General features: G+C 53.1%; 1 protein-coding gene across 3 annotated transcripts in view; it reads right to left on the bottom strand.

The window, feature by feature from the left end:
• Nucleotides 1-1979: 1979 nt before the first annotated feature.
• Nucleotides 1980-23555, bottom strand: part of LOC111147089 (cullin 4A) — a 43420-nt gene continuing 21844 nt past the window's right edge. Inside the window, exons 9-20 of one of the 3 annotated variants that reach the window (XM_022502974.1) lie at nt 21743-21810; nt 20506-20624; nt 18057-18249; nt 16663-16767; nt 16243-16353; nt 16062-16162; nt 15577-15684; nt 10872-10985; nt 9307-9412; nt 8950-9122; nt 5137-5289; nt 1980-3568 (exon numbers count right to left, since the gene is read on the bottom strand). In XM_022502974.1, the coding sequence (XP_022358682.1) occupies nt 3473-3568; nt 5137-5289; nt 8950-9122; nt 9307-9412; nt 10872-10985; nt 15577-15684; nt 16062-16162; nt 16243-16353; nt 16663-16767; nt 18057-18249; nt 20506-20624; nt 21743-21810 (1447 nt within the window). In that variant the 3' untranslated portion in view covers nt 1980-3472. The remainder of the gene's footprint in view (nt 3569-5136; nt 5290-8949; nt 9123-9306; nt 9413-10871; nt 10986-15576; nt 15685-16061; nt 16163-16242; nt 16354-16662; nt 16768-18056; nt 18250-20505; nt 20625-21742; nt 21811-23555) is intronic. The other 2 variants (XM_022502972.1, XM_022502975.1) reach the window with 2 other exon arrangements.

The raw sequence follows: 23555 nt of genomic DNA, 5'->3' as shown, positions 1-23555 counted from the left end.
CAGAAACCCCGACAGTACAAAGGGTACGCGGTGCAGAGTCCACTCTGCTCTGTCCCTTGCCCCCCAGGACGCCACTTGCACTCCCCCCCTCACACGCACACAGCCACATGCCGGTGGACACGGAGAATGCTGTGATGCGCCGGGGTGGGCGGCAGCTCAGGGCGGGCAACTGCCTGGAACCGGAGGGGGTTGGGTTGAAGGTGCGGGCGACTCCGAAGCTGAGACATGCTTTGTAGGTTTGCTGAGAGACCGTGTCCACACATCAGCACCGAGGGCCCGCCCGGTCGGCCACGCAGGGCTCCCCGCCATGGCTGCCAGGACGCCCCAAGCTGCGACCTCTGCCGGCCCGGCACCCACACCAGCACCGGGCCTGGCTCTTCTGTTCCCGCGGGAGTAGCGGGAGGCAGGGGAGGCGGGCAGCGCACCTCCCTTCTCTTTCTCTTCTCCCCTGTGGGCAGCAGGGCGAGCGACTGGGGATGTTGGCCACAGGCCTGCGGGAAGCAGCCTTCCCATCCCGGTGGCTCCTCTCCCACCTCCACTGCCCCCTGGCTGTCCCCGGGGCCCGGCTTTCCTGCAGCCCCGCACCTCTGGGCCCACCATCGCGGGCCCCTCGCCCTGGGCCTGGAGACAGGGTAGGAGGCTTCCCTTCCACTCACTGCCTCCTGCAGGCCCGTCTCCCCACTCTGTGAACCCCGGCTTCTCGGAAGCACACACCTTCTGTCTGGGCCCGGGTCATCCCAGCCCTCCCACCTCCGTCCACCCCTCCCTCTCCACCCAGACCCTTCCCGACACGCACAACTCCTCACCCGGCTGCCCGGCTCCTGCCCACCTGGGTGGCACCCCTTCCCACCCCCCAGCTAGGACGCCTCCCTCCATGATGCTGCCCAAACCTCTGCGAGCTCTGAACCGGTACGCCTCAAAGTGACCCCTGGAGCCCACCCTGCCTCCTTTCTGGAAATCCCAGTGGGTGGGCGCTCGCCGCACCCATCTCCTCCGCGGTCTGGCACTCCTCAAGCTCGCGCGGAGCAGGCCCACCCTGACGCTGGCCCGCGCTCGTCCACCTTGGAGCCCTACCCCGCGCCTCGCGGGCACACTGGTCGGCATGTGAACTTTCAGAGGGCCACGTGTCACTTGAGAAATGAACACATAACTTAATTCGCGGTTAGACTTTTTTCCAGTGAGAATTAGAAGAAAACGATCTCGTGCTTCCTCCTTATATTTATGGTCTCGTTTCTACTAACCCTTAAATCTCTGAGCTCCGGCACTTATTTCGGTGTCAAGGAGGGAAACCCAACTGTGGTCTTCTCGAGGTGGTGACTCCCTACTGCCCGACAACGCGCCCCTCATGCCGCTGTGCTCCCGCGCCTGCATCACTTACGGACTGCTCGGTGGCAGGAGGCCTCTGTGTGCCCGGAGCGTGTCATCTCCTGACACGATGCCAGGATGGGTTTTCTCCTGCGACTCTGGGGTCCCCTGGTCTGTGTTCGCAGGTAAGGCCGTGTCGCATGCTCAGACGATGCACAGACAAATGTGAGAGCAGCCTCTGGCCCCTTCTTCAGGCTTTCTCTCTGCTCCCACGTCATTTAAACACGCTTTTCCATCCCCGTTTGCCACCAGAAATTTCGTCATCGTTCCGTGGCTACTGAAAACATGCCTTTCCGTTGTATCTTGGCTTTCCTGCTAGTTTTGTGTCTGATAAAAACTTGTTCTTTTTTTGGTCACCGATTTTTCTCGGGTTCTCTCAGATTTTCTGGGCTCACCGCCTCTCCAGTTCTGTGGCTCCTGCCTCCCACCCCCGCTTCCCAAACACCCTTTGTTGGGCCGCATTGGCCTTTCAGGGCAGTGACACCCTCGCCAACCCTGACTGGTGAGCGGACGGGACAGCTCCACTCCTGAGAGGGGGCCCCGTCGACCCACTTCTGTGTTTCTCTGTCCACCGTCCTGGACGTGGACTTCGAGTTGCTTAACAGGAGAATGTGTCGTTTGCATACTGCAAGTTTTATTAATGTAATTTTAAGGCCAATTAAACTAATTTTATTCAGAGTTAAGTCTACATTAAATTACAAGATTAACAATTTCTAGAGACAATGAACGTAAAATTTAAGAAGTAGAAATCTATCTGGTCTCTTACAGACCATGTAGTATAGAACAGACAAATGAAAATTTACAAATATAGAAATAATGATACTTCAAGAGTGAGGATTTTCACATGGAAACCCGTAAGATGTCGTATTTTAAACACGCATGTTTCAAAAAGGGAGAAATTTTAATTATTTAGCACAAAATTAAATTATATAAACTTGGTATATCCCAGAAAATATTGCTTTAAACACTTATACCATGATCAAAATTCCTTTGGTAGCTTTTAATCAAAATGAAACATGCTATTATGTAAAATATAAAGTACTTTTAAATGTTACCAGAAAAGTATCTTTGTTACAGTTACGGCACTAACATCGTTGTCCCCTGCTCAGCCTCACCTATGTACACACAACGTGAAACCAGGTGCCAACAAAATGCTTCTAATCTTTTGTCAAAATAACCTCTGCTTCCAACAGCAAGGCGTGAAGTCCCCTAGAAAACTTTTTTACAGTGGCCCCAGCACAGAGCGCGACGGCCGTCCCCGTGCAGGGCAGTGAAACCAAACTTTATTCGAGCAATTAAATCAAACAGCAGCTCCCCCGACGCAAAGCCAGGGGCTGCTCGACGCAATCTGTACGCACACAAACAACGTCCCCCAAGCCCCCGAACAGAAAATTCACAACAACTCAGTGGAAGAAGAACAAAGACGCGCGCGGCTCCCGCGGCAGGCACGCCCGGCCCGGTGCTGTCCTGGCACATGAGAGAAGTCTCACGGAGAAGCCTCGCTCTAGTCAGTCATCAGAGCGAAAACGTATGGAAAATACAGGAAACAAACAGATGCCAGTTTTGGGTCACATAATCGATGAGCCAGTGTCTGACACCGACCGCTTCCTCCTAATGCTCGCCACGCAGGGCTCTCGTTTCTAACTAGGCGTCCTGTCAACCGCGAGAGCCTGCCTTCAGGAGTCCGCCTGAGCCCCCCGCAGCCTGCAAATGCAGCCCGGAGGGTCTCTGCGCTGTGCATTCGTGATCACACACACACACACGCACACACACAGGCCAAGCCAAACCTTCAGCTTCCTGCCACAAGAGCAACATCTCACAAAGGAAACTCTTCTAACCAACATCTTCTCGTCCAATCGCAAAGTCAATCTGCATCCGAGCAACAGAAACAATTTGAACACCGAGAGAATAAGAGGAGAACTGGAGGGAAAGTTACATATGTCGTTTGCAAACCCATGAACTTTGTAAAGGCGACTCAAGAATCATCTCTTTTCCTTCTAATCCCAGAGTCTCCGTGCTGGCTCCATGTCAGAAGTCCTGGAAACAGCACGGCAGTGCGTCACTGCTCTGAAGGTACATTCTAGTGTCTTGCTGAGAGAAAAACACATCAGGCCACATAGTGGTACTGATTCGGATTGTCCTTGTCTCTCTCCATATAGTCTCTGTCTATAAGAGATTCAATTCTCTTTTTCAAATCTCCAGGCTGAAAAAGAAAAACAAAACCCCTCCATTATAGCAGCATTCAATTTACAAACAAAGGGGAACAGAACATACGCAGGAAGCACATGGTTACAAGCCAGTGCATGATTATAGGAGATGTACGTATCCATATGTCAACGGCGATTGTAAGCCAATTACAAAATGAACCCAGTGGAAGTCCCTGCACTTCAAAGACAATGCTAACATTCTCCCTCGATCGAAGTGCTCCCCTGTGAATGGTCAGAGCAGGCCATGAGGGGTCAAGGGAGACTGCGTTCTCGGCCAGTGCTCACTGACTCCCAAGCACGGCAGCCCCACTCTGGGGGCCACACGTTGCATTTGTTTGACAGAGAAATCTGACGTCGTCTCAGGGCACTTTCATCCTTCGTGAGGACGTGTCTCCCTAAGTCCCGTGCTGTGTTAGCGCGTCCTGGCGATCTATGCTCTGGGGGGGGGGTGGGGTGCCCCAGACTGCAAGTGCTCCTGTGTTGAAAGCAGACGACGGGCTTTGTGGCGAGGCTGCCTGGAAAGGGCACCCCTGGCTCTGCTGTGGCAGGAAGCACACCTGTGGCACATACGCACCAGCTTCCCCTGTGCAAAGGCACACGGTCCCTATCCAAGGCCTGACCACCTGTTTGGCAACAGATCGTACATTCACAAGACAAGGGGCCGCTGCACACCTCGCCCCCGTTCAGTCCTTTAACTGTGGGTCTCTCATCTGCAAAGGGGAACTGAAGCCCCACCCTGCCGGAGGCAGGAAAGGACGGCGCCCGCAGCAGGGTCTCGTGACTGTGGAGAATGTGCCGTCTCCGGTGTGCACAGCAGCCCTGTGCCTGCCTGCGGAGACCCCTGCGGCCGCATCGGTGTCTGCTCACTGAGCCATCTAACTGGGCCCCTTGGAGAGGACAGAGTTGGCTGCTCCTGTACCAAACCAGATGGCACGGGATCAGGGAGCCTCCGCCCCAGAGGAACACGGGGCTGGCCAGGCGCAGGCACTGGAAAGCCAGGTCTCAGGAGAATCCCATATCTCTCCAGGTGGAGGCTCACGTTTTCAAGTTTTCCCTAATGCTTCCCTACCCGCTGGGACCCCACATACGCCCAGGACAGCTCTCAGTCCTGGACATGTGCACGGACTGAATGGTTCAGGGTCGACTTTCTTACGCACAGAAATAAGGAGATATTATCAAAACAGAAAACGCTCTGGTGCTCGTCACTGCTGAGTAAATGAGCTGTCTGTGGGATCTCCCTGGGCATAATCTGAAGAGCCACACTACTGAGAGACACTGTCTGGAGCTGCACCGCAGGCCTCCCCTCCCCAGCAAGTACAACATCCCTGCAAGGGCGAGGGTTAGCGACCTCTCATTCCTGCGACGGTGAAGGGCAGCATTTGGGATAAAGACTCTGCTGTCCTCACCTGCCGGTTTTTCGACACTTGGTGGACGCACAGGTGGGTTTGTGCAGAAACAATCTCCCGTGATGTGGGACAAATGAGTCTATGGTGTTAAGAATGGAACACGTCTTTCCAATGTTCAGCACAACACGACACTTTTCATTAAGATAATATACACTTACCTTTACTGGAAATTTCAGCTGATTGTACAATTCAGAAACTAGAAGGTTATGACCGAGAGTCTTCCTCATCTTCATTATCCTGACGATAGCCGCATCGATCTGATACTGTCTGTCCTGGAACACGCGCTCCGTGGTGCTTACCTGCTCCTCCACCTGCACACGCGGACACACGATGTGTTATTTCAGAGTGTGGAATTTGAGGAGAAACTTCTGATGCAAAGAAAGGCCAACCTTTGGGTAAATCCTGTTCTGTTACGCTAGCAAAACCTAGCTTCCCAAGGACAACACGACTTCAGTACCAGACCTTCAAAAATAAAGTTACATTTCCCTCACAAAAAAGCTACAAAACACTATATAAATCCTACATATTCTGGATTAGATCCAGTAGCACAGTAAAAACAGCACAACAGCTATCAGAGATCGCTCCAGAAATGTCAGCTTTGCTCATCATCCGGAAACCCACTACTGAAACTGAACATCTTCTTGATCTAAAACACATGTTAACATACAAGGAACAATTAAAAAATAAAAAATAAAAACCTGGACAGGATAAAAAGTTGGGTGATGGACATTGGGGAGGATGTGTGCTATGGTGAGTGCTATGAAGGGTGTAAGCCTGACGATTCACAGACCTGTACCCCTGGGGCCAATAATACATTATAAGTTAATTAAAAATAAAACAGAGAAAGTTATTTCAGAGGCTCTAGCTATGCACTAAGAGAACTTTACTGAAGAGGAGCAGACACATGGTAATTCTTTGTAGATGCGCTATAAACCCAAAAACCCAAGAAAATCAACTGAAGAATGACCGAAGACCATGAGAATTCTGTAAAGGGGCTGGAAACAAGATAAAGACCCAAAGACAAAGGGCGTTCACGCGCACGTGCGGGCAGAATGTGCAGCAGTCCTCAGCGCCTCCCCCACGCCTCTCCAGGCCTCACCCAGCTCCACTCTGCTTTGGAGGAAAGCCCTCCCTGACCCTCGGGACTAGACCAGCTTTCCTGGACTTCTCGGTCATGACTCTGACCTCAAGTCTAACAAGCTCATGGGTACGTGATCATCTAGCACCCCTTGGCTCAAAAGACAGACACTTGGTAAGAATGTGTTATTGTTCACAGAGGAGTTCTCTGTGCTTCACAGAGGACCTGGCCCAGAGAAGGCGCTTGGTATTTGTAGAAAAATCCCTTGAAGAGAAGAGATTTATATCCATATACATACAAACACAGATATAAATCAGACTTAGTATGATGAAAATGAAAACTGGAAATTAATGTAATGCACTCTGATTAAAAAATGTATGTTCTTATTCAGAGGGCTAAGACAAAGTAAAATTACTCTCAAGCTCACTGGGAGAGTAAGTTTAGAGGAACAGGCACATTCATTAAAAGAATTTGAGTGCTGGTCATAAAACAGATCAATCAACGTCGTAGAACACAATTGAGAAACTGACCCATAATATGTAAACTTAATAAATAAAGGGAACAATTCAAATAAGTTGTCAAAGAACTGTATTTTCAATCCATAGTTTTAGAACAGGAAAAGTAGTTAGATTGCTTTTTGATATTAAAGTAATTTCTACATTGCTCAAAGAAAAACTTAAATGTAAAAACTACCAGAAAAATACAAGTTATTATTTTTTAAATGTTGGGGTAAAGGAAGGTCTTTTTTCCTAGGCATGACCCCCCCCCCCAGGTCAGAAACCACGAAGGCAAAGACTATATTTAAGAACTTAAAAACTACGACGTGGGGGAAAAAAATCTCAGAAGACAAAACTGTCATAAACACTAAAGGGTCAGTCTCTTTAATATACAAAGAACATTGACTAATGAGAACGAATACGCCAGCAAGCGTGCCAGTGACCTGAACAAGCGATTCAGCAGACAAAACAGCAACGGCTCACCAGGAACCGGCCACACCGACAAAGCGCTGACAGGTCTCAGCTAGGAGGCTTTGCGAGCACCGCACTGATTCACACAGCCTGTGGTCGTATTAGATCTACTTTAAAAGATGAAGACTTGAGGATCAGAAAGGCTACAGAATTTGCATAAGCTACTAAGTGGCATAAAGATGATCAAGTTCAAGCTAAGACGGCAGGCACAACAGGGTGGGCAAAGGCAGGTGGAGGGAGGGCCAGCTCTCCTGCGAAGCTGGACACTGAAATCTGGTAAAAGTACTCCAGACTTCCATTCGGCAAAGGCTGGTCAAACTAACAAAAGTACACGTTCTTTGACCCTGTAATTCAACAGGAACAATTTTATTATTTTATTTTCTTAGATTTTAAAAATTTACTTATTTGACAGATAAAGTGAGAGAGGGAGCACAAGCAGGGGGAGTGGAAGAGGGGGAAGTAGGCTCCCCGCTGAGCAGAGAGCCCGATGTGGGGCTCGATCCCAGGACCCTGAGATCATGACCTGAGCTGAAGGCAGAGGCTTAACCCACTGAGCCATCCAGGTGCTCCCCAGGGCAATGATTTTACACTGAAGAAACAGACAGGCACAGAGATTCCTCAGGATGTTTCATGGAACGTTATTTCCAGTAGAGATGGAAGGAACTTAAATGCCTTTCAACACGGCTTTGTCAAGCTCCCACAGATTCACACAACTAACTACTCCGCCTCCATGAAAAACCAAGTCCTGACATGGAAAGAAGCCCGTAATAAAGAGTAAAAACAGGTTACAAAATGCTACATACAAATGGCATATACAGAGTAATCCCATCAGAAAAAAGATTGTCTATTTACAGCGCAGGAGAAAGCTGCACAAGTGCAAACACAAGTGGCGGGAGAGGTTATCTCAAGGGGAGAAAGAGGACAGTTCCACTCTGAAATCTGCGCTCTAAAACGGTACGCCTTTTAATCTATCAGAAATTCCCAATATTAAAAAAGATGGATCAAAGGACAAATGCATTTAAATCCTTAACAAGTGTGTCAAGCTGCCCCTAAAAGCATCTTTCAAGACAGAAACGCGAAGAGAATGCCCGTTTTCTCACATACTTGCCAACTCTGGATATTATCAAACTTTTAAACATTTCCCACACTGACAGATGAAAAGTGGAATATTACTTTAATTCCAATTAAAAGCAATTACTGATGAGAATGAGTATCTTTTACATAGTTTACCGGCCTCTTGCGCTCCTTTCTGTGTGATCTCAACTTACTTCCCACTGGGCCCCCCGGACGCCCGCAGGCCCGTGAAGCAGCCAGTGTCTCCGCCTGGGAAGCCCCCTGAGGCCGACTGAAGCTGTCCGGACACTGTCTGAGGCGGCCTCGTGCCTTCACAAGGCCACTCCACTCACACACGCCCGGGGGCCCCTGGACACCCCGTTCTGTACGTAGGAAGCAGGGGGGCCGCTGCCTTCCTGGCCTGGGTGCGCGACAGCAGCCCAGGAGCGTGAGGGCAGCCGCGTCAGGAAGGGCCTGAGGGCAGCGGCGCAGACCGTGCTCTGGACACGAGACAGCTGGTGTCCCGTCAAAGCTCCAGACGCTGCACCTGCACAGCCCGCAGCCACCGTGTCAGCGGGCCTGCGACACCACGACCCTCAGCACTTCCTCCCCAGGCCCTGGCTGAGGCTGAGGCTGAAGGGCGCTGGGCGCAAATAAAAAGGCAAGTGATGGGGTTTTGGACACGAGCTCTCAATGCTGACAGAATCCGGCCGGGAAAGATCTGTCACCGCACTCTCGTGAGGAGGGAGGATGACCTGCACGCACTTGTCTCACGTTCAGCCCGACCACGAATACCAAGTGAGCCGGCGCTACATCAGGGCGCACGAGAAGGACCGCGAGCACCGGGCCCTCACGAGGAAGCGCATACGTACGGTTTCCTTCATCTGGATCTGGTTGATCTTTATCCGGAACAACTTGTGCTTGAACTCCCCGTTGAACGTGAACGTGTCCCCATCTTCCACCTCCTTGCCTTTGGGACTTTTAATCAGAACTCGTGCTTTGCCACAGGCCAGGGACTGTAACGTCCTTCGCAGCTCGCTGTCCTCTGCGTGGGGAGAAAACCAGGCAGCGGCCGCCGTCAAAGGGAAGGAGACTCAGCAGAACAAAGGGAGCCATGCTCTCAGTGCGGCCAGCAGAGCCTGAGCCCACATCCTCTCTTCCACGAACACAGGTTTTCACAACAAGGACATGCAGAAGCCACGCGTTCATCCAGACAGTAGGACTCTTACCTATCCCCGTGGCCATTTTTATTTCTTCAAAGCTGAACGCATCCCCTTCGTTGAACATGAGAAGCACCAGCGTCTGGAAGAGGGACACCTGGAACTCCTTCTTTCCCTGAAAGAAAATGGGCACAGCGTGTGGGGAGTGGTCCGCACAATCTATGGAAAAGCTGAAAAGGTTTCTTTTTTCTCTCAAACTGTATGGGGTGTGGGGCTAGGGAACTACTAACCAGCCACCAAACAAGCAGCAGCAACGGACTATACAAGAATAAAGAGAAACTGGGCCTTGGACCTCACAGCATCTCCCGCTTCTGTTCACCAAGTCCCCACAGCAGAGGCCTGCACGTGCACGCACGCGCTGAGGACACACGCACGTGCGCGCTGAGCGGGCAGGGAGCACGCACGCGCTGAGGACACACGCACGCACGCGCTGAACGGGCAGGGAGCACGCACGCACGCACGCGCTGAGCGGGCAGGGAGCACGCCCGCGCTGAGCACACACGCACGCACGCACTGAGCGGGCAAGGAGCACACACGCACGCACGCACGCGCTGAGCGGGCAGGGAGCACACACGCACGCACGCGCTGAGCGGGCAGGGAGCACGCACGCACGCACGCTGTAGCACGCACACAGGGAGCCCCATGCGGAGGAAAGCTGCAGGGTGTGGGGGAGGGTCAGTTGTGCAGAGGCAGGTCAGGGTATGTGTGATTTACACGTCGTGTACGTATGTTTGCCTCATCTACAGGATACAATGCACTAGTACGTTGTAACAGCAGCAAAGCAGAACTTCTGTCAAGGTTTTGCTTGGCGTATCCCATCAAATCTTATTTACAGAACTGAAGTCACCAGTAACACGAAGGCACCGTCTCGTGACCGCTTGTCATCACGGTGTGCACTTTGCTCTCCCATCACGTTCCCTCTGATGCTAGCACTGAGACAAACAGGCTTACTTCCTGCTCTGAGCAAACGTCCCGTTAAGAGGAATTTCCAGCGCCCGCACTACTGTGACGAGGCCTGGGACGTCAGAGGCTGGACAGGCTATGCCAACGGCCCTCCCGAACACTCCCACGCTCCCACTAGTGAGAGGCGCTGCTCCTTGAAGTTTTAGCCTTGATCACTTCTGCACTTAAAATGTGTTATTTTACTGCATTTTAATACATAACCCTTTGACTCGCAGAGAAGCAGAACATATTTTCATTGAACTCGATCTTCTTAGCCTGGCTTTCACGAGCCACCTCTATCCTTTGCTCTTTGTAAAGCACGGACGCTTCACGGACTCGCGTGTCATCTTCGTGCTCGTCTTCTCTGCTGTTCCGGTCCCGGTCCGCGTGCCGCCCAAGCCAGCCTCCCTTTGCTCCTTTTTCAGTTAGGTAAACGCTTTTCTATTTTTATTGATTTCTTATTGACGTTTATTGATTAGAGAATCAACCCTTCAACTATTTCATTCTATCGACCCGGAAAAGCCAGTGCTGTTATACTGAATGACCTTTCGTTTGTTACTGAAGCTCAACCACAATTTAAAAAATGCTAGTAACTGTTTATAAAAAATAAGTGAACCAGACAAAGAACTTACTTCCTTAAACTCTGCTTTGAGAACAGCATGTCCCAGTGTCGTCTGCCACTGAAGTTTCCGACCACTGTGCTTTCCAAGATAAAACGTCTTAAAGACTTCCTGAAGTTTAACCATCTGCCAAGTGCAGGAAAACAGCACATGTAATCGCAGTAACACCGTCATCTAAGACCACGTACTGTGCAACTCACAGAGTTTTTGTAGGTTTTCTCAGCGGGATAGAAAGATCAGCTCTGTATTCTGACCGCCGTGGTTCCGGACTAACCTACGGCCCTTGGAGCTGTGCGCCATCGGCACACCAGGGTCTCCTCCCGCCTACGATGCTGCTGGAAGTGGCACTTGATGGACACACAGGCCGCGCTCAGCAGTGCCCACGCTGTACACTGGGCTCCCCGGGCCAGTGGCAGAGACCGTCAGCACCACCGGGAACAGCCCCAGAGACGCTGGCCACAGGCCCCACAGCTGCACCAGCTCCTGGTGCTCCGCCCACACCCCCCCTGCAGGACGGGGCCGTGAGATGCCGGGAGCCTGCTTGCGTATTCTGTCCTTACTTTCTGGGATTTCCTCACACCTTCCAGACATTCTCCCAGTTCTTTATTGCTGTGATCTTGCTTCCAAGTTCCTGAGCCCCTCCTCCTTGTCCAGGTGTCCGTGCGGTCTACACCCCGGCACCCCACTCTTCCTAACAGACCAGCTCTCTTATGTCCCCGACAGCATTTCCACATGTGCTTTCTGGGGTGCCAGACGCCCCCCACCCTCTCTGTGCTCGGGTCCCTGGACGTCCCCCGCTCTGCCCAGGACAGCCAAGTGCTGCTTCAGGCTCCAACTAGCGAGACGACCTGACTGACGGCTCTGTGCACGGACGGCGGACGGCAGCCTCCCCTGCCCTCCACGACACTCATCGCTTAGACCTCCGTCCTTCGGAGCCTTCCTCGGTTGGTCTCCCGCCCACCCCAGCCACCGTGGCACCTTCAGTTTCTGGCCCTCCGTGTCAGCCACTCGGCGCATCCGCTGTCAGCGTCCTTGGCTGCTTCCAAGTTCTAAGGAGCAAGAGTGAGACCCTCCCGAGGCTAGCCAAGGTCCCCTCCATCTGAACCGCCGACCGCGCGGGCCTCTCCTGGCCTCCTCCACTCGACTCGGTGCGCCACGCCAACCCCCCTCGGGCTCCCAGTGGGAACCCGCCACCACGCCCACGACCTGTGAGAACGCCTTCCTCACGGGTCTTCTCCAGCTGCTCTTCTTGCCTCTGACAGCAGCTACAACGACTGGACAGGGAGCCCAGGGGCAGGGCCGCACTGCCGCACGGCAGGCGTGAGGGAGTGAACCCGCTCTGCCTGCACCCCTCCCGTGCGTTCCCTCCAAGTCACGACGCCCACCGGCCTTGTACCCACGCGGCAAACCTGTCCTCATGCTTCGAAACTATCACCACACCCATTACCTGTCGTCAACATCAAATCCCAGACGTGACTGTCATCCCGTCTCTAAGTTTCCCGGTATGTATCTGAAAGGCAGCGACTCAGAATGTGCATCTGGCACCGTACGACCCCCAAACAAAAAAAGCCGGTACAGTGACACGCTTCTTAAAAACGTTTTCCCTGAGATTAACTCCTGACAGCAGCAAGAAGAGGGAGAGGACGGCGGCTAATTCTGGGTGATTACTGTGCGCCGGTTACAGCCCCAGGCTCCAAATGGACCAAAGACCTACAAGTGGGAGCTACGACCACAAAGGCCTCAGTGGAAAACATACGAGTGCATTTCCATGACCTTGGGCTGGCCATAGTTCTTAGACAGGACACCAAAAAGTAACAACAAAGAAACAGATCAGACTCTATCAAAATTCTAAAATTCTGTGCAAAAATCACTATTAAAAAAGGAAAAAGACAGCTCACTCGATGGGAGAAGAGACCTGCAAATCGCACACCTGGTAGAAGACGCAGTGTCCGAATACATGCAGAACTCTGGCGACTTAGCGACAGGAAGGCGGGTGACACAGTGTCAAGACGGGCAAGGGACTCGCACAGACGGTCCTTCCCAGAGCGACAGTGACCGATGAGCACGCGGAGTGACACTGAACAGTGTCGTCATTCATTAGGGAGAAGCAGATCAAACCAAAACGAGACGCTGCTTCTCTGCCGCTACGACAGCTAAATGACGAACGTGGACGCGGATGCGGAGACGCTGGAGGCCTGTGTGCCTCCGCCAGGAGTGGGAGTGGAGCGGCAGCCACTGCAGAAACTGGGGGATGACGGCCTTCCCGTGAGCCAGCACTTTTGCTCCCAGGCGTGGACCGCAAATGAACTGAAAGCAAGGACCCCAGGGACCCCGCATTCCACACCCGTCACAACCACGACACCCACAGCGGCCAAAAGCCAAAAGCAACTCAAGTATCCGTGGCGGACGGACAGACGGATGGATAATACGTGGTCTGTACGCACCCTGGAGTACCACTCAGCCCTAAAAAGGAAGGAGGCTTGGTACAGGCAGCAGCATAGACGGGTCTTGGAAACAGGAAGCCAGAGGAAGCGGCCCAACACCAAGGCCACAGCGTGAGGTTCCGTTTATGTTACTACCAGAACAGGAGACCCAGAGACGGAGGGCTGGTGGGTGCCGAGGTCTGGGCTGGGGGAGGTGGGGGATGGGAGGGAGCGCGACGGCTGCAGGCTCTGTCTGCAATGAACTAGAAGGTGTCCCCCAACTGTACAGCTTAAAGCCCTAAACTGTAGGTACACTTCACCTCCAATTGCGTTATTTACATTCATACTGTAGGCATATTTTCTAAAAAGGCAGAGTATGGCAAGCCTCAAACATCTTTAGCTAGGAAACGAAAAAGTACTAAAAAACCACACAAGCACGTAGAAGGACAAAGGGCCTGTAAGAGGGCCAGCGAGAGGCGCGCCAGCGTGAACGTGGAGGCAAGTAACCAGGGGTCCGTTAGTGGTACAGAGAAAGCTGCGCCTCGTCAAGGTGAAAGTGCTTCAGGCAGGAACTGCCCAGCAGGAGAGTCTGCGGGGAAAGAAGAGTATCATCTTCCCCCAGACTTTCAAAATTACAAAAGGAAACATACTACTCACAGTCGAGACACCAGCTAACACCGTAACCCAATGACAACGTGAACCACCACCAACAGAAGCGGGGGGTGTCAATGGACAGCAGAGGCCTCCTGACGTAGCACCGAGCAAACCCGGGTGCGATTCTGGCTGGACAAGCATGGCCGGAATTGCATCACAGGCCACACAGAGACAATTCACGAAAATGTGAGCCTCAGGAAAGAAAGATGATGGTGCAGGGGTGACGGAGGAGGGAGGCCACAGCTAACTGGGCGGGGTCTGGACAAAACAGGACAGGGCTCCCCACGGGACAATCACTAGAGCAGTATCGGGGGTCTGACCCGGGAAAGTGCCCACCGAGGTATTAGGGGTAGGAGACCATCTCTTGCACGCAGCAGGAGCATGCCACCCTTCCACGTAGAGAGAGGAGCGCTGGTGGCAGGGCTGGAGACACGGGAAGTCGCTTCTGGGGACACTTTGAACTATTCTTGCAAAGTCCGTCCAAATCTTCACTTACCTCAAAACAAGAAGCAAAAAACTCAGCAGCACCCCAAGAGGCACAGCCAGGTGGACCCCCGGCCGGCCTGCTGCACACAGGAAGGGGGTGAGGGGAAGCGAGGTTTGCTGCAGGAGGCTCCATTTGGGATACGACACACAGAGGCCCTGGAAAATGTGGGAACTGGGGAGGCAGGGGTTGCGTGGCGCCTACAAGCAGCTTTGGACACAGCCTCTGTACCGGCAGACACAGTCGCACTCCCTACAGGGCGGGGATGAGGAGGGGGAGGGGATGAGAGCCATCTGGGGTGCTGAGCCCGGGACGTCCGAGTGTGCCCAGGCCCAGGGATGCACAGGCTAGAGTCCGAGTGCCTGTGTGGGCTGAGAAGGGAGCTGAAGGGCTCTGGGAACGTCAGTGTCTAGAGCAGAGGCAGAGGAAAGGCAGAAGATGTGTAAATGTGTAAACCGGTACGACACCAGTACTTCAACAATAAATTAAAAACACACTAAAAACTAAAACCACAAAGGCAACCAGTAGGGTGAGAAACAAGAAAATCCTGGAAGACATGGTCTTGGAAATAACACAAGCAGCCTTCAGAAGGACTGTTTCCAACCTGGGCTCCCAGCTCCCGCAACTCCATGCCTTTTTGGGCCTTTCTAGAAGGTCCTCGTCCCTGCTCCTTTTACTTCCGGAACCACACCAGAAGCAGCCCTCTTCCATGTCATCTGGTATTAATAATTAACGGGGCCGACTTTAAGTTCCCGAGCTCAGGACCCTCCTTCCTACCTGCAAATCCCCAGCAGGCCCACAGCTGTGGCTAACCTACAGAGCCCTGAGCAGTGGTGCCCACGAGACCCGCCGTGTCGACCCTGGGATGGAAGGACAACCAGCAAGTACTGCCTCCTAGCGCCTGTGCTGCTGCCTTCTCCCCGGTCAGCCAGGGGACAGAAGGAGCCAGACAGGGACACAGGCAGTCCCTGAGCATCGCTGCTTTCCAGAGACTATAAGGACACTGGATCTCTGATGGTACAATTTAAAAATCCTCCCATTAAATATCTGGTGATAGACAACACGTCTGTGCCTGGCTGGCGTGCAGGATGTCTATGGCGCTTTGGTGGCGCTGACGTACGTACGAGCACAGGCAGACCCTCTCCCAGACACTCGCCTCTGGCGTCAAATGCACCTCCATGGGCGTGTACGTTGGCCAGTAGCCCATCGTAAGTATGTTCACGGTCAGATCTATGGAGCCTGGCTCGCTCTGGTTCTGCATGTACTGGAAACAAAACAAGATAAAGTAAGGATTGTAGAATATCATCAAAAACAACAAGTTCATGAAAAGGTAAACGGTGTAATTTTCGAAATGCAGCTCAACACGCGTTTGTACTGAGTCCTGAGGACACATTCCACGAAGCCACAGAACGCTTGTTCCAAAGTCACTTGGGACATTTTTCCTGCTTCTCTGGTGACGTTACCAACACGGGATGCTACTGCACTTGTTTAAGTCAATTTCTTGTTACGCATTTTTAGGGATCACTTTCTCATTTTGAATTTAAGTAACTCAAACACGTGAGACATGAGGTGTCGCTCTGAAGGCCGAGGGCCGGACACGGCGTGAGGGGGACGGCTTATGCACAGCTGTTCTACCTGAACGGAAACACAGCTTGCCTGCTTAAACTGGACCATGATGTCCTTGGAGAGCTCCATGTCCTTGAACATGCCTTCCAGCTTGCTGGTGAAAGCGGCGCCGCACTCTGGGGCACAAGCAGAGGGCATGAGTGGCAGCGGGCACAGGACACGGTGCCACGGTGGACGGGCCTGGCCCCGCACTTACCATGCTTTAGCTTGGACAACATCGATTTCTCAGCATCTACTGAGGCACTTTTCCCAACAAGAAGTCTTTTTGCCAAATCTTTTTTATAAAATGCTTCAAAGACATCTTTCCCTATTTGTAACCAAATGAGAACGACATAAGACATCAGACAGTTAACACGCAAACATTCCCTCCGACCGTAGGACGTCTAGGCGCTGGCTCTGTGGCTCTAACTCGGAAGCCTCCCGGGACGCTGCCCCCAGAGAGCACGTGCACGGCCGCCGACGGGCGGCCGTCCCTCTACCTCCTGCGCTAATGCGGAAGTGGAAATGTCTCGGGAAAGGCTTCGCCAGGAAAGACAGGGCCCCAGACAGAAGTCTGGACAGGGTAAGCTCCCCTCCATGCTGAGTGTTAACAGCCACAGCGTGGGGCGCGTCTCACCGTGGATGAACCTGAATATGATCATGACCTTGTCAAGAATCCTCTCCAGCTCCTCGTCCGTGGCTTCTTTGTTACCCGCTCTCAGTTTTGAATCAACATGCTTTGCTGTGAGATCAAGAGCTTAAATTATTTGAAGAACTGAAAACTTTATAATCACTAACTTCCATGCACAAACAGCAGGGGGCAGCACTGGAACCTTTCCAAAATGACATTGTTAAGAGACAAAAGGCAGATAATCTGATTTTCCAAGATAAATACTCTCAAATCACGTGAGAATAAATACTTGAATCACATGCCTGGGCTCCACAACACCACCGCTGCAGAAACCGGAGTGACCTGCCTTTGAGACGCGGCATCCCTGAGGCCACACGGATCTACCGCGGGCCGGGGCTTGGCCAAGAGCTGAATATTCGTCTTTGGAGAAACCACAATCCACAAAGTGGTTTAAAGGCCAAACTGAACTGCCTTGTGCATTTCTTTTGTTGCCTTTTTTTTTTTTTTTTAAGATTTTCTTACGTAATCCCTCTGTTCAGTGTGGGGCTCGAACCCACAACCCCAGATGCAGAGTTGCACGGTCCACATCTGAGCCAGCCAGGGCCCTCTCGTTGCTGCTTCTATTAGTTTTTTCTTAACAATTTTTTATTATCCAGTACCCTGAACACACACAAAGGCAGAGAACTGCATGATGAACCCCACATTCCCATCACATACTCTCAACAGTAATCAGGAAGCCAGTGCTGAATCACTGCATTTACTCTCTCTTTGCCCTCTGCCTAAAAACTTTCACTGACGAGTCTACAAATCCTGAAATATATTTTGGTATTATGACAACGTAATTGAATAAACTGATCATTTAAAAACGGTTTCATCTTAAACCATGTTATCTTTTAAGACCTCATCGGATTTTATCCTACTTTAGTCCTGATGTGAGGACAGAGAGGTAGGGACTGAGTATATCTTCATGTAAACGCGCTCCACAGATCAGTCAGGTCACCCTCACGACCCGGAGACACTCGAGTCGAGCAAATCCTCCTCACCCAGTTTCTGGGCACAAATTACTTGCTGAAATCACGACAGAACCAGGGCTCGTTTTTGCCGAACACAGCCCTGGAGCTGCTAGTGCAGGACGTGCACGAGAGAAGTTCTGTCCCTTTCTTCTGTGACGTCAAGCTTCATCTTTACAAAATTACTACCATGCTCACCCTCACAGAAACGCCATATGCTTAATACAACGTAATGCGCACGTTTTTAAAGACGTGTGTCCCAATGCGGTGTAACACAAATCCTTCCCTCCCCTCCCCAAGAGGAGCTTAAACATTCTGGGGAAAAAACATTTGCTTGAGTTCTGCCTTATTTTCCTGTATTAAAAACCGTGTGGAAGGCTGTTCTCCTACCTATCAGCTCCGCGGGCTTGTTTGGCCTCTTGTTGATGAACGTTTCGAAGGACTCCTTCATCAGGTTGATGAACTTCTCGTTCCTCTGGAAGCACACCTCTATCACGTGGTCTACCCGGTCCTTAAAACCCAGCAGATCCTGTACCATATCTTTGTCTTTCTCAGGATTGATCACGATTGTTGTCCCAAAAGTCTACAAGAACACGTACACACACCAACTCATCCACAGGCAATGGTAACACACTTCTGCTCTCAATCACGATACTTTCATGTAAATTAATTACTGTTGGTGTTAATCACCAAGCAATTTCAAGTTTCACAGATTCACCCCATGTTCAAAAGACTAAGCAAATATACAATTAATGCTTCAGTGTTATAATTCTGCTTCTGGGAGAATTTATCAATTAGTGTGCACAGTTTTTATTTAATTATTTTTTTTTCAAGAGTTTATTTATTTTTATTTGAGAGAGTGAAAGAGAACATGAGGGGGGCAGAGGGAGAAGCAGACTCCTGCTGAGCAGGGAGCCCAATGCGGGACTCCATCCTGGGACTCCAGGATCACGACCTGAGCCGAAGGCAGCCGCTTAACCAACTGAGCCCCCCTGGTGCCCCAGTATCCACTGTTTTTAAAAAACCTTTTACATATGAATTCCTCAATCAGAAGTTGCCATTAACCCAACACACCCACGTGGACTTCCTGACTGCAGTGTTCCTTGCCCCCCACTGCCAGCCAGCGAGAGCTCCGCTGTTAGCCTGCACCTCTAATTCAAACATACCCTATCCAACATGTAATGGCTGCCTGAGGCGTGCACACCCCCACAGCACAGATCGTGTGAGTCCAAGTCCTGCTTCATGCGTTTGCCAAGACAGAGGTGGCAGCCCCGAGTGCAGTGCCCGTGCCCAGCCCCAGGCCAGCAGACCGGGACGAACTGCCTCCCCTCCAAGGAATGGAGCCCGAGAGAGATCAGCAGGCTTGCCAGCATGGAGAGGTCCTCTACCAGACAGAGCCCTGCCCTCCGGAGGAAGGTGACCTTGCCACACCAACCGCTCTTCCTAGAGCATGGTCCCTTGCCTATAAAAGTCTGCTGGATCGCACAGCTCTCCGGGGCTGCTTTCTACCTGCTGGACGGTTCGCTGCCCAGTTCATGAATCACCAAATACAGCCAATGAGATCTTCAAAATGTATTCAGTCAACTTCTGTCCTTTAGTAGAAGGAACATGTATGTTTCTGGAAACGTGGCCTTGGCACAACCTACACATGCACTTGGGTGTCACAGACGTAGTGGACAGACACTGTACGGCCAGCAGGGCTGGGACTTTTTGCTCTGGACCCTTCTGCTCTGACTGCATTTAAAAATAACACACGGACTGCCCAGGGTCAGCTTTCCTGTGACGGCCACACGCCGGTGTTTTGTCAGTGTGACCGCTCATCTGCGACGGACCCTCAGCAACGGACTTGCACCGCCTAGACCGACACTCGTCAAGGGGCGCCTCCCGTGTTCAGTGCGCATTCCTGCTCCCTGGGGGCTGCTCACAGCAACACCCTCATTCTCCATCAGACTTCCTGTACCGCGAAGCCCCCACGCTGCCGTACACGTCTGGGGGCTGTGCGTGTGTGCCCGAGAGGTCCACGTGTTCACAGATGTGCGATTTTCGGACTGGTCCACACAGCGGCATGCAAGCCTCCCATTACCCCTTCTATTTACTGCAGTTTTCCTTGTGATAATTACAGGTTTGCATGCAGCAGAGAAAGTGAAGGGACCCCTCATGCGCTTCGCCTACCAGCTCCCCCGGATGCTAACATCTGGCCCAACGGGAGAGCAGCACTGTAGCTGGGGTATGAGTGCTGGTAGCCTGCGCCCACCTTCTCCAGGCTGCCCCAGTTCCACCTGTCCCCCAGCCGCGGGGTGTAACCTATGACCAGGGTCAGACGCTGAGCACTCTGACACAAGTGCTCTCCTGCCACCGTCCCGTAACCACAGGCCAACATGGCAAGAAACACCAAAGTGTCGTGAGAACGCAGTCCTGGGTGGCTAGGAAATGAAGCGGCACACACACCGAAGGGATACACCAAAACGCGTAAGAATTCTCATGGGCGAAGGCATGGGGTGTTTAAAAAGCAGAGTCACAAAACTGGCAACCCTTGAAAATCATGGCTGGAACTGGACCTGGAGATCAGGGAGCACACGAAAGGCAGACCTTCATCACACCTGGTTGTACGCGGTGCGTGCACCGCTGGCGTCATCCTTAAAAACAAAGGTTTGTGCCAGCAATCTGGAAGGAAGTGTAGGACTTCTGTCTACCCACGCAGCCGCCCCCCGAAAACCATGGTGCCTGCAGACCGCCCAGCTCCTCTGCCAGGCGCCACACACCCTGGAGGTGGAATGCCCGCCCCACATGCGGCACAGCCACAGCACAGCCACGGCCCCGCCGAGACGGCCCCACGCACCTTGATGTAGTCGCTCCAGTGCTGCAGCAGGACCTGCTGGCCGCCCTTCACGCGGCTAAAGAGCTGGTACATCTGAGTGAGGTCGGGCACTCTGTTCTCGTCAAGCAGGTGGTCCAGCCCTGAGGCGGCACATCAGACGGAAGCACAGACTGTTAGCACAACTGACGCGCGGCGCGGCACGCACCGTGAAGACACCAGCACGCTGCTGCAGAAGGCAGGGGCTGCTGCTGCTCTCTGTGCACGCAGGCCGGTCTCCGGGCTCGGACCTGACCCTGCCGGGCAGGGCCGTTTCCTGAGCACCTGTGTTCCTTAATCCCTCAGGTCTCGCCCACACCGCGGCCTGACCAGCACGCCCCAATCGGCCCCGTGTTACCCATCACGTAGTTTATCGCTCAGAGAGCGGATCTGTCGCGGGGCGGGGGGGGGAGTGTCATCATGTCTCATCTTTTAGCTGATTGTTCATTTTTCTTATAATTTCTAATTTATGTTTATAATTCTGGGCCTTCCCATGATTAAGCTTTACGGTCTCCAACATCCTGAAGCAGATCCTGTAGCTCCAAGGACTTCCAAATGGTAACCAGCACTTGGACGCACTGCACAACGTGCTAGGAGACACGAGCCGTGCCCACTCAGACGCCCAGGGCAGGAAGCACACTCTGAAGGGCAGGAGTGAGCCAGGAGCGCACACTGAGCCAATCCAACAGCCCACGGTGGCTGTGGAGTCATAGTTCCCCCGGGCTTATGGGCACCGTGATGGACGTGGTGTGAGAGCACGGCCTGGTCAGCACTGCCGCGTGCTCGCTCGTCCAGGAGACCCAGGATGGAGATGCGCATTCTGGTGCAAGTCCCCAGCCACGTGGCATCATCTGCGCAGAGGGCGTGGGGAGGAAGTCCCCGCGACAACCCAAGGGCCTACTCGAGCAGCCTACACCCACGGTGCTCTGCCTGGGCCGGCAACAGAGGACGAGCGCCACACGAGGCCCCAGCCGCCAGCCGCCTGCGGTCGGTGTCTCCGCAGCTTTGGCTAAGGGGACGCTCCGTGGGATTCCTACCACAGGCCATTCACTACTTCTCAGAACTCATTTTCCCTGAGAGCCAACACATTCGTTATTCTTAAAAAGATTTTTAGTGACTGTCGTATTACAACACAAAACGTCCTTTCCCTTGTTACGCTGTTTCCTTTCTTAATACATTAAGGACTGTCATTCGGTCCGACAGGAGAGTTAAGAAAACCTACCTTTGTGCAGAATTGCTGTTAAGTGTTCTCCTAACAGCTGCTTCTCCACACAAGCGATCAGCGGCTTCCTGCACGAGCAAACGCCAGTGTCAGAGGCGAAGTGAAGGGAGAGACCTGGGCCCGCGGACATGAAGTGCGGTCTGTGCCCACAGACGTCCTGGGACTCCACCAGAGCCAGGCGGACTCCATGACAGCCACTCCCTCCGGCCGAGAACAATGTCCCTGCCGTCCCAGTGGACTCGGGAGTCTTTCTAAAAACTGTCTACCGACTAACACCAAGAGACAGGGGTTCAGGGCGGAGGAGACACCCACACAGACAAGAGCCCGGTGCCCCTCGGTTGGTGGTTTTCCAAAGGAGACTCTGCCCTTTGAGCGCAAGGCACCCTAGCTCCCCGACCTCCACTGCACGGCCCGCCCCGCTCCAGGCCCCACTGCCCTCTGCATGGACAGGTTGTCCCCTCCCACGACCGCTTGTCAAAAACCCTACTTCTGGAAGCTCCGACATGAGGCTCACGCGGCACGAGTGCCACGCAGAACATACTGTGAGCCTCTGAACTTGTGCTAACAGGACCGCGGCCCTCACAGGGACATGTGAAACCACTCTCCCTGGGTCCGTCTCCCACAGCTGCTCTCATCCTGGCTGTTTCCAAAGACCAGAACACGTGCTTTAGCCCCAGGGTTATCATCGGGGGCACGTTCCAGAGCCTTTGTTCATAAAGAGCTTCCTGACAGAGTACCATGACCCTCGAGAGAGGAGGGCCAATGCTGGCTCCAGCCCCCAGCTCAGGCCTCCTGAGTAGCGGAGGGAGGGAGGAGGGGCCAGCCAGCACCTTCCCAGTCTGCCTCCAAAAGGGGGAGAAGGGCCATGGGCTCTGGGGGTGAGGTCAGAGGCAGAGCAGGGAGGGCCAGCAGCATAGCCAACCCATGCCCGGCCGCAGCGGGGGCCGTCCACCTGCAGACTAGGAATAGCACTGCTGTGACTACCTGTAGACAAGCATCGTGGGAACGTACGTTTGCAGCAGAACAAGGACGTCGGAAAGGCCTGTACCTCTGCGGAGCCCTTGGAGGGCCTACCAGACCATCCTCCCTGGCAGCTGCCCACTTCCCATGCCTGCCGCAGGGGCATGAAGCTGCCGTCCCCACGGTCTCACCGAGGCTGCGTACCGCTTGCCCTTTGTAACCACAACGCCGTTCTGGTGGGTGTGAAGCGAACTGCGCTGTGGTTTCAGTGTGCACTTCCCCGATGACTGTGCTTAGCAACTGGTCCTGTGCTCACAGAATCCCTGCCTCCAGGCAGGACATGGTCTAGACTGTGGTTCTGCAGCATGGGAAACCCCATCACAGTTTTGACCCCGCCAGTCCCCCCGATGCCTGCCATAGCCCAAGTGCCGTGGCTGGTCCCGAGCTAAGAGCAGATACTACAGACTCCTTGTGACCAAAGGTTCAGTCCTGGGGAACTCATTGCCTTAGCACCCAGGTGCCCGAAGACTGACCTCATAATCCATGGTGACAACTTACTGATTTGGCGAGAATTCCTGCCAACCAACAGGAGAGCAGGTCCTTCCCACCCCGAGGGGCAGGAGTCCTGGGGGCACACAGAAGCCATCCCTGGGGCAGGGGCAGCCAAGTGACCTCGCCATGCTGTGGGTCACGAGGTGCGGCAGGAGGTAACGCCCTGCTGCTCTCAGGCACGCTCTCCCCGGCGACCGTGCACCACACTGACTGGGGGCAGGGGCCTTGGATGGGGTACTCTGAGCCCAGCCCTAAGGCTGCCGTGGCTGGCTTATTTATCCTCAGTCTCCCCTTCTTGCCT

This window comes from Enhydra lutris, unplaced genomic scaffold, assembly GCF_002288905.1.
Source record: "Enhydra lutris kenyoni isolate GAN:26980312 unplaced genomic scaffold, ASM228890v2 scaffoldscaffold15, whole genome shotgun sequence".
Taxonomy (NCBI): domain Eukaryota; kingdom Metazoa; phylum Chordata; class Mammalia; order Carnivora; family Mustelidae; genus Enhydra; species Enhydra lutris.
The sequence above is the reverse complement of the archived record's forward strand: the minus strand, read 5'-3'. Positions and strand labels throughout refer to the sequence as shown.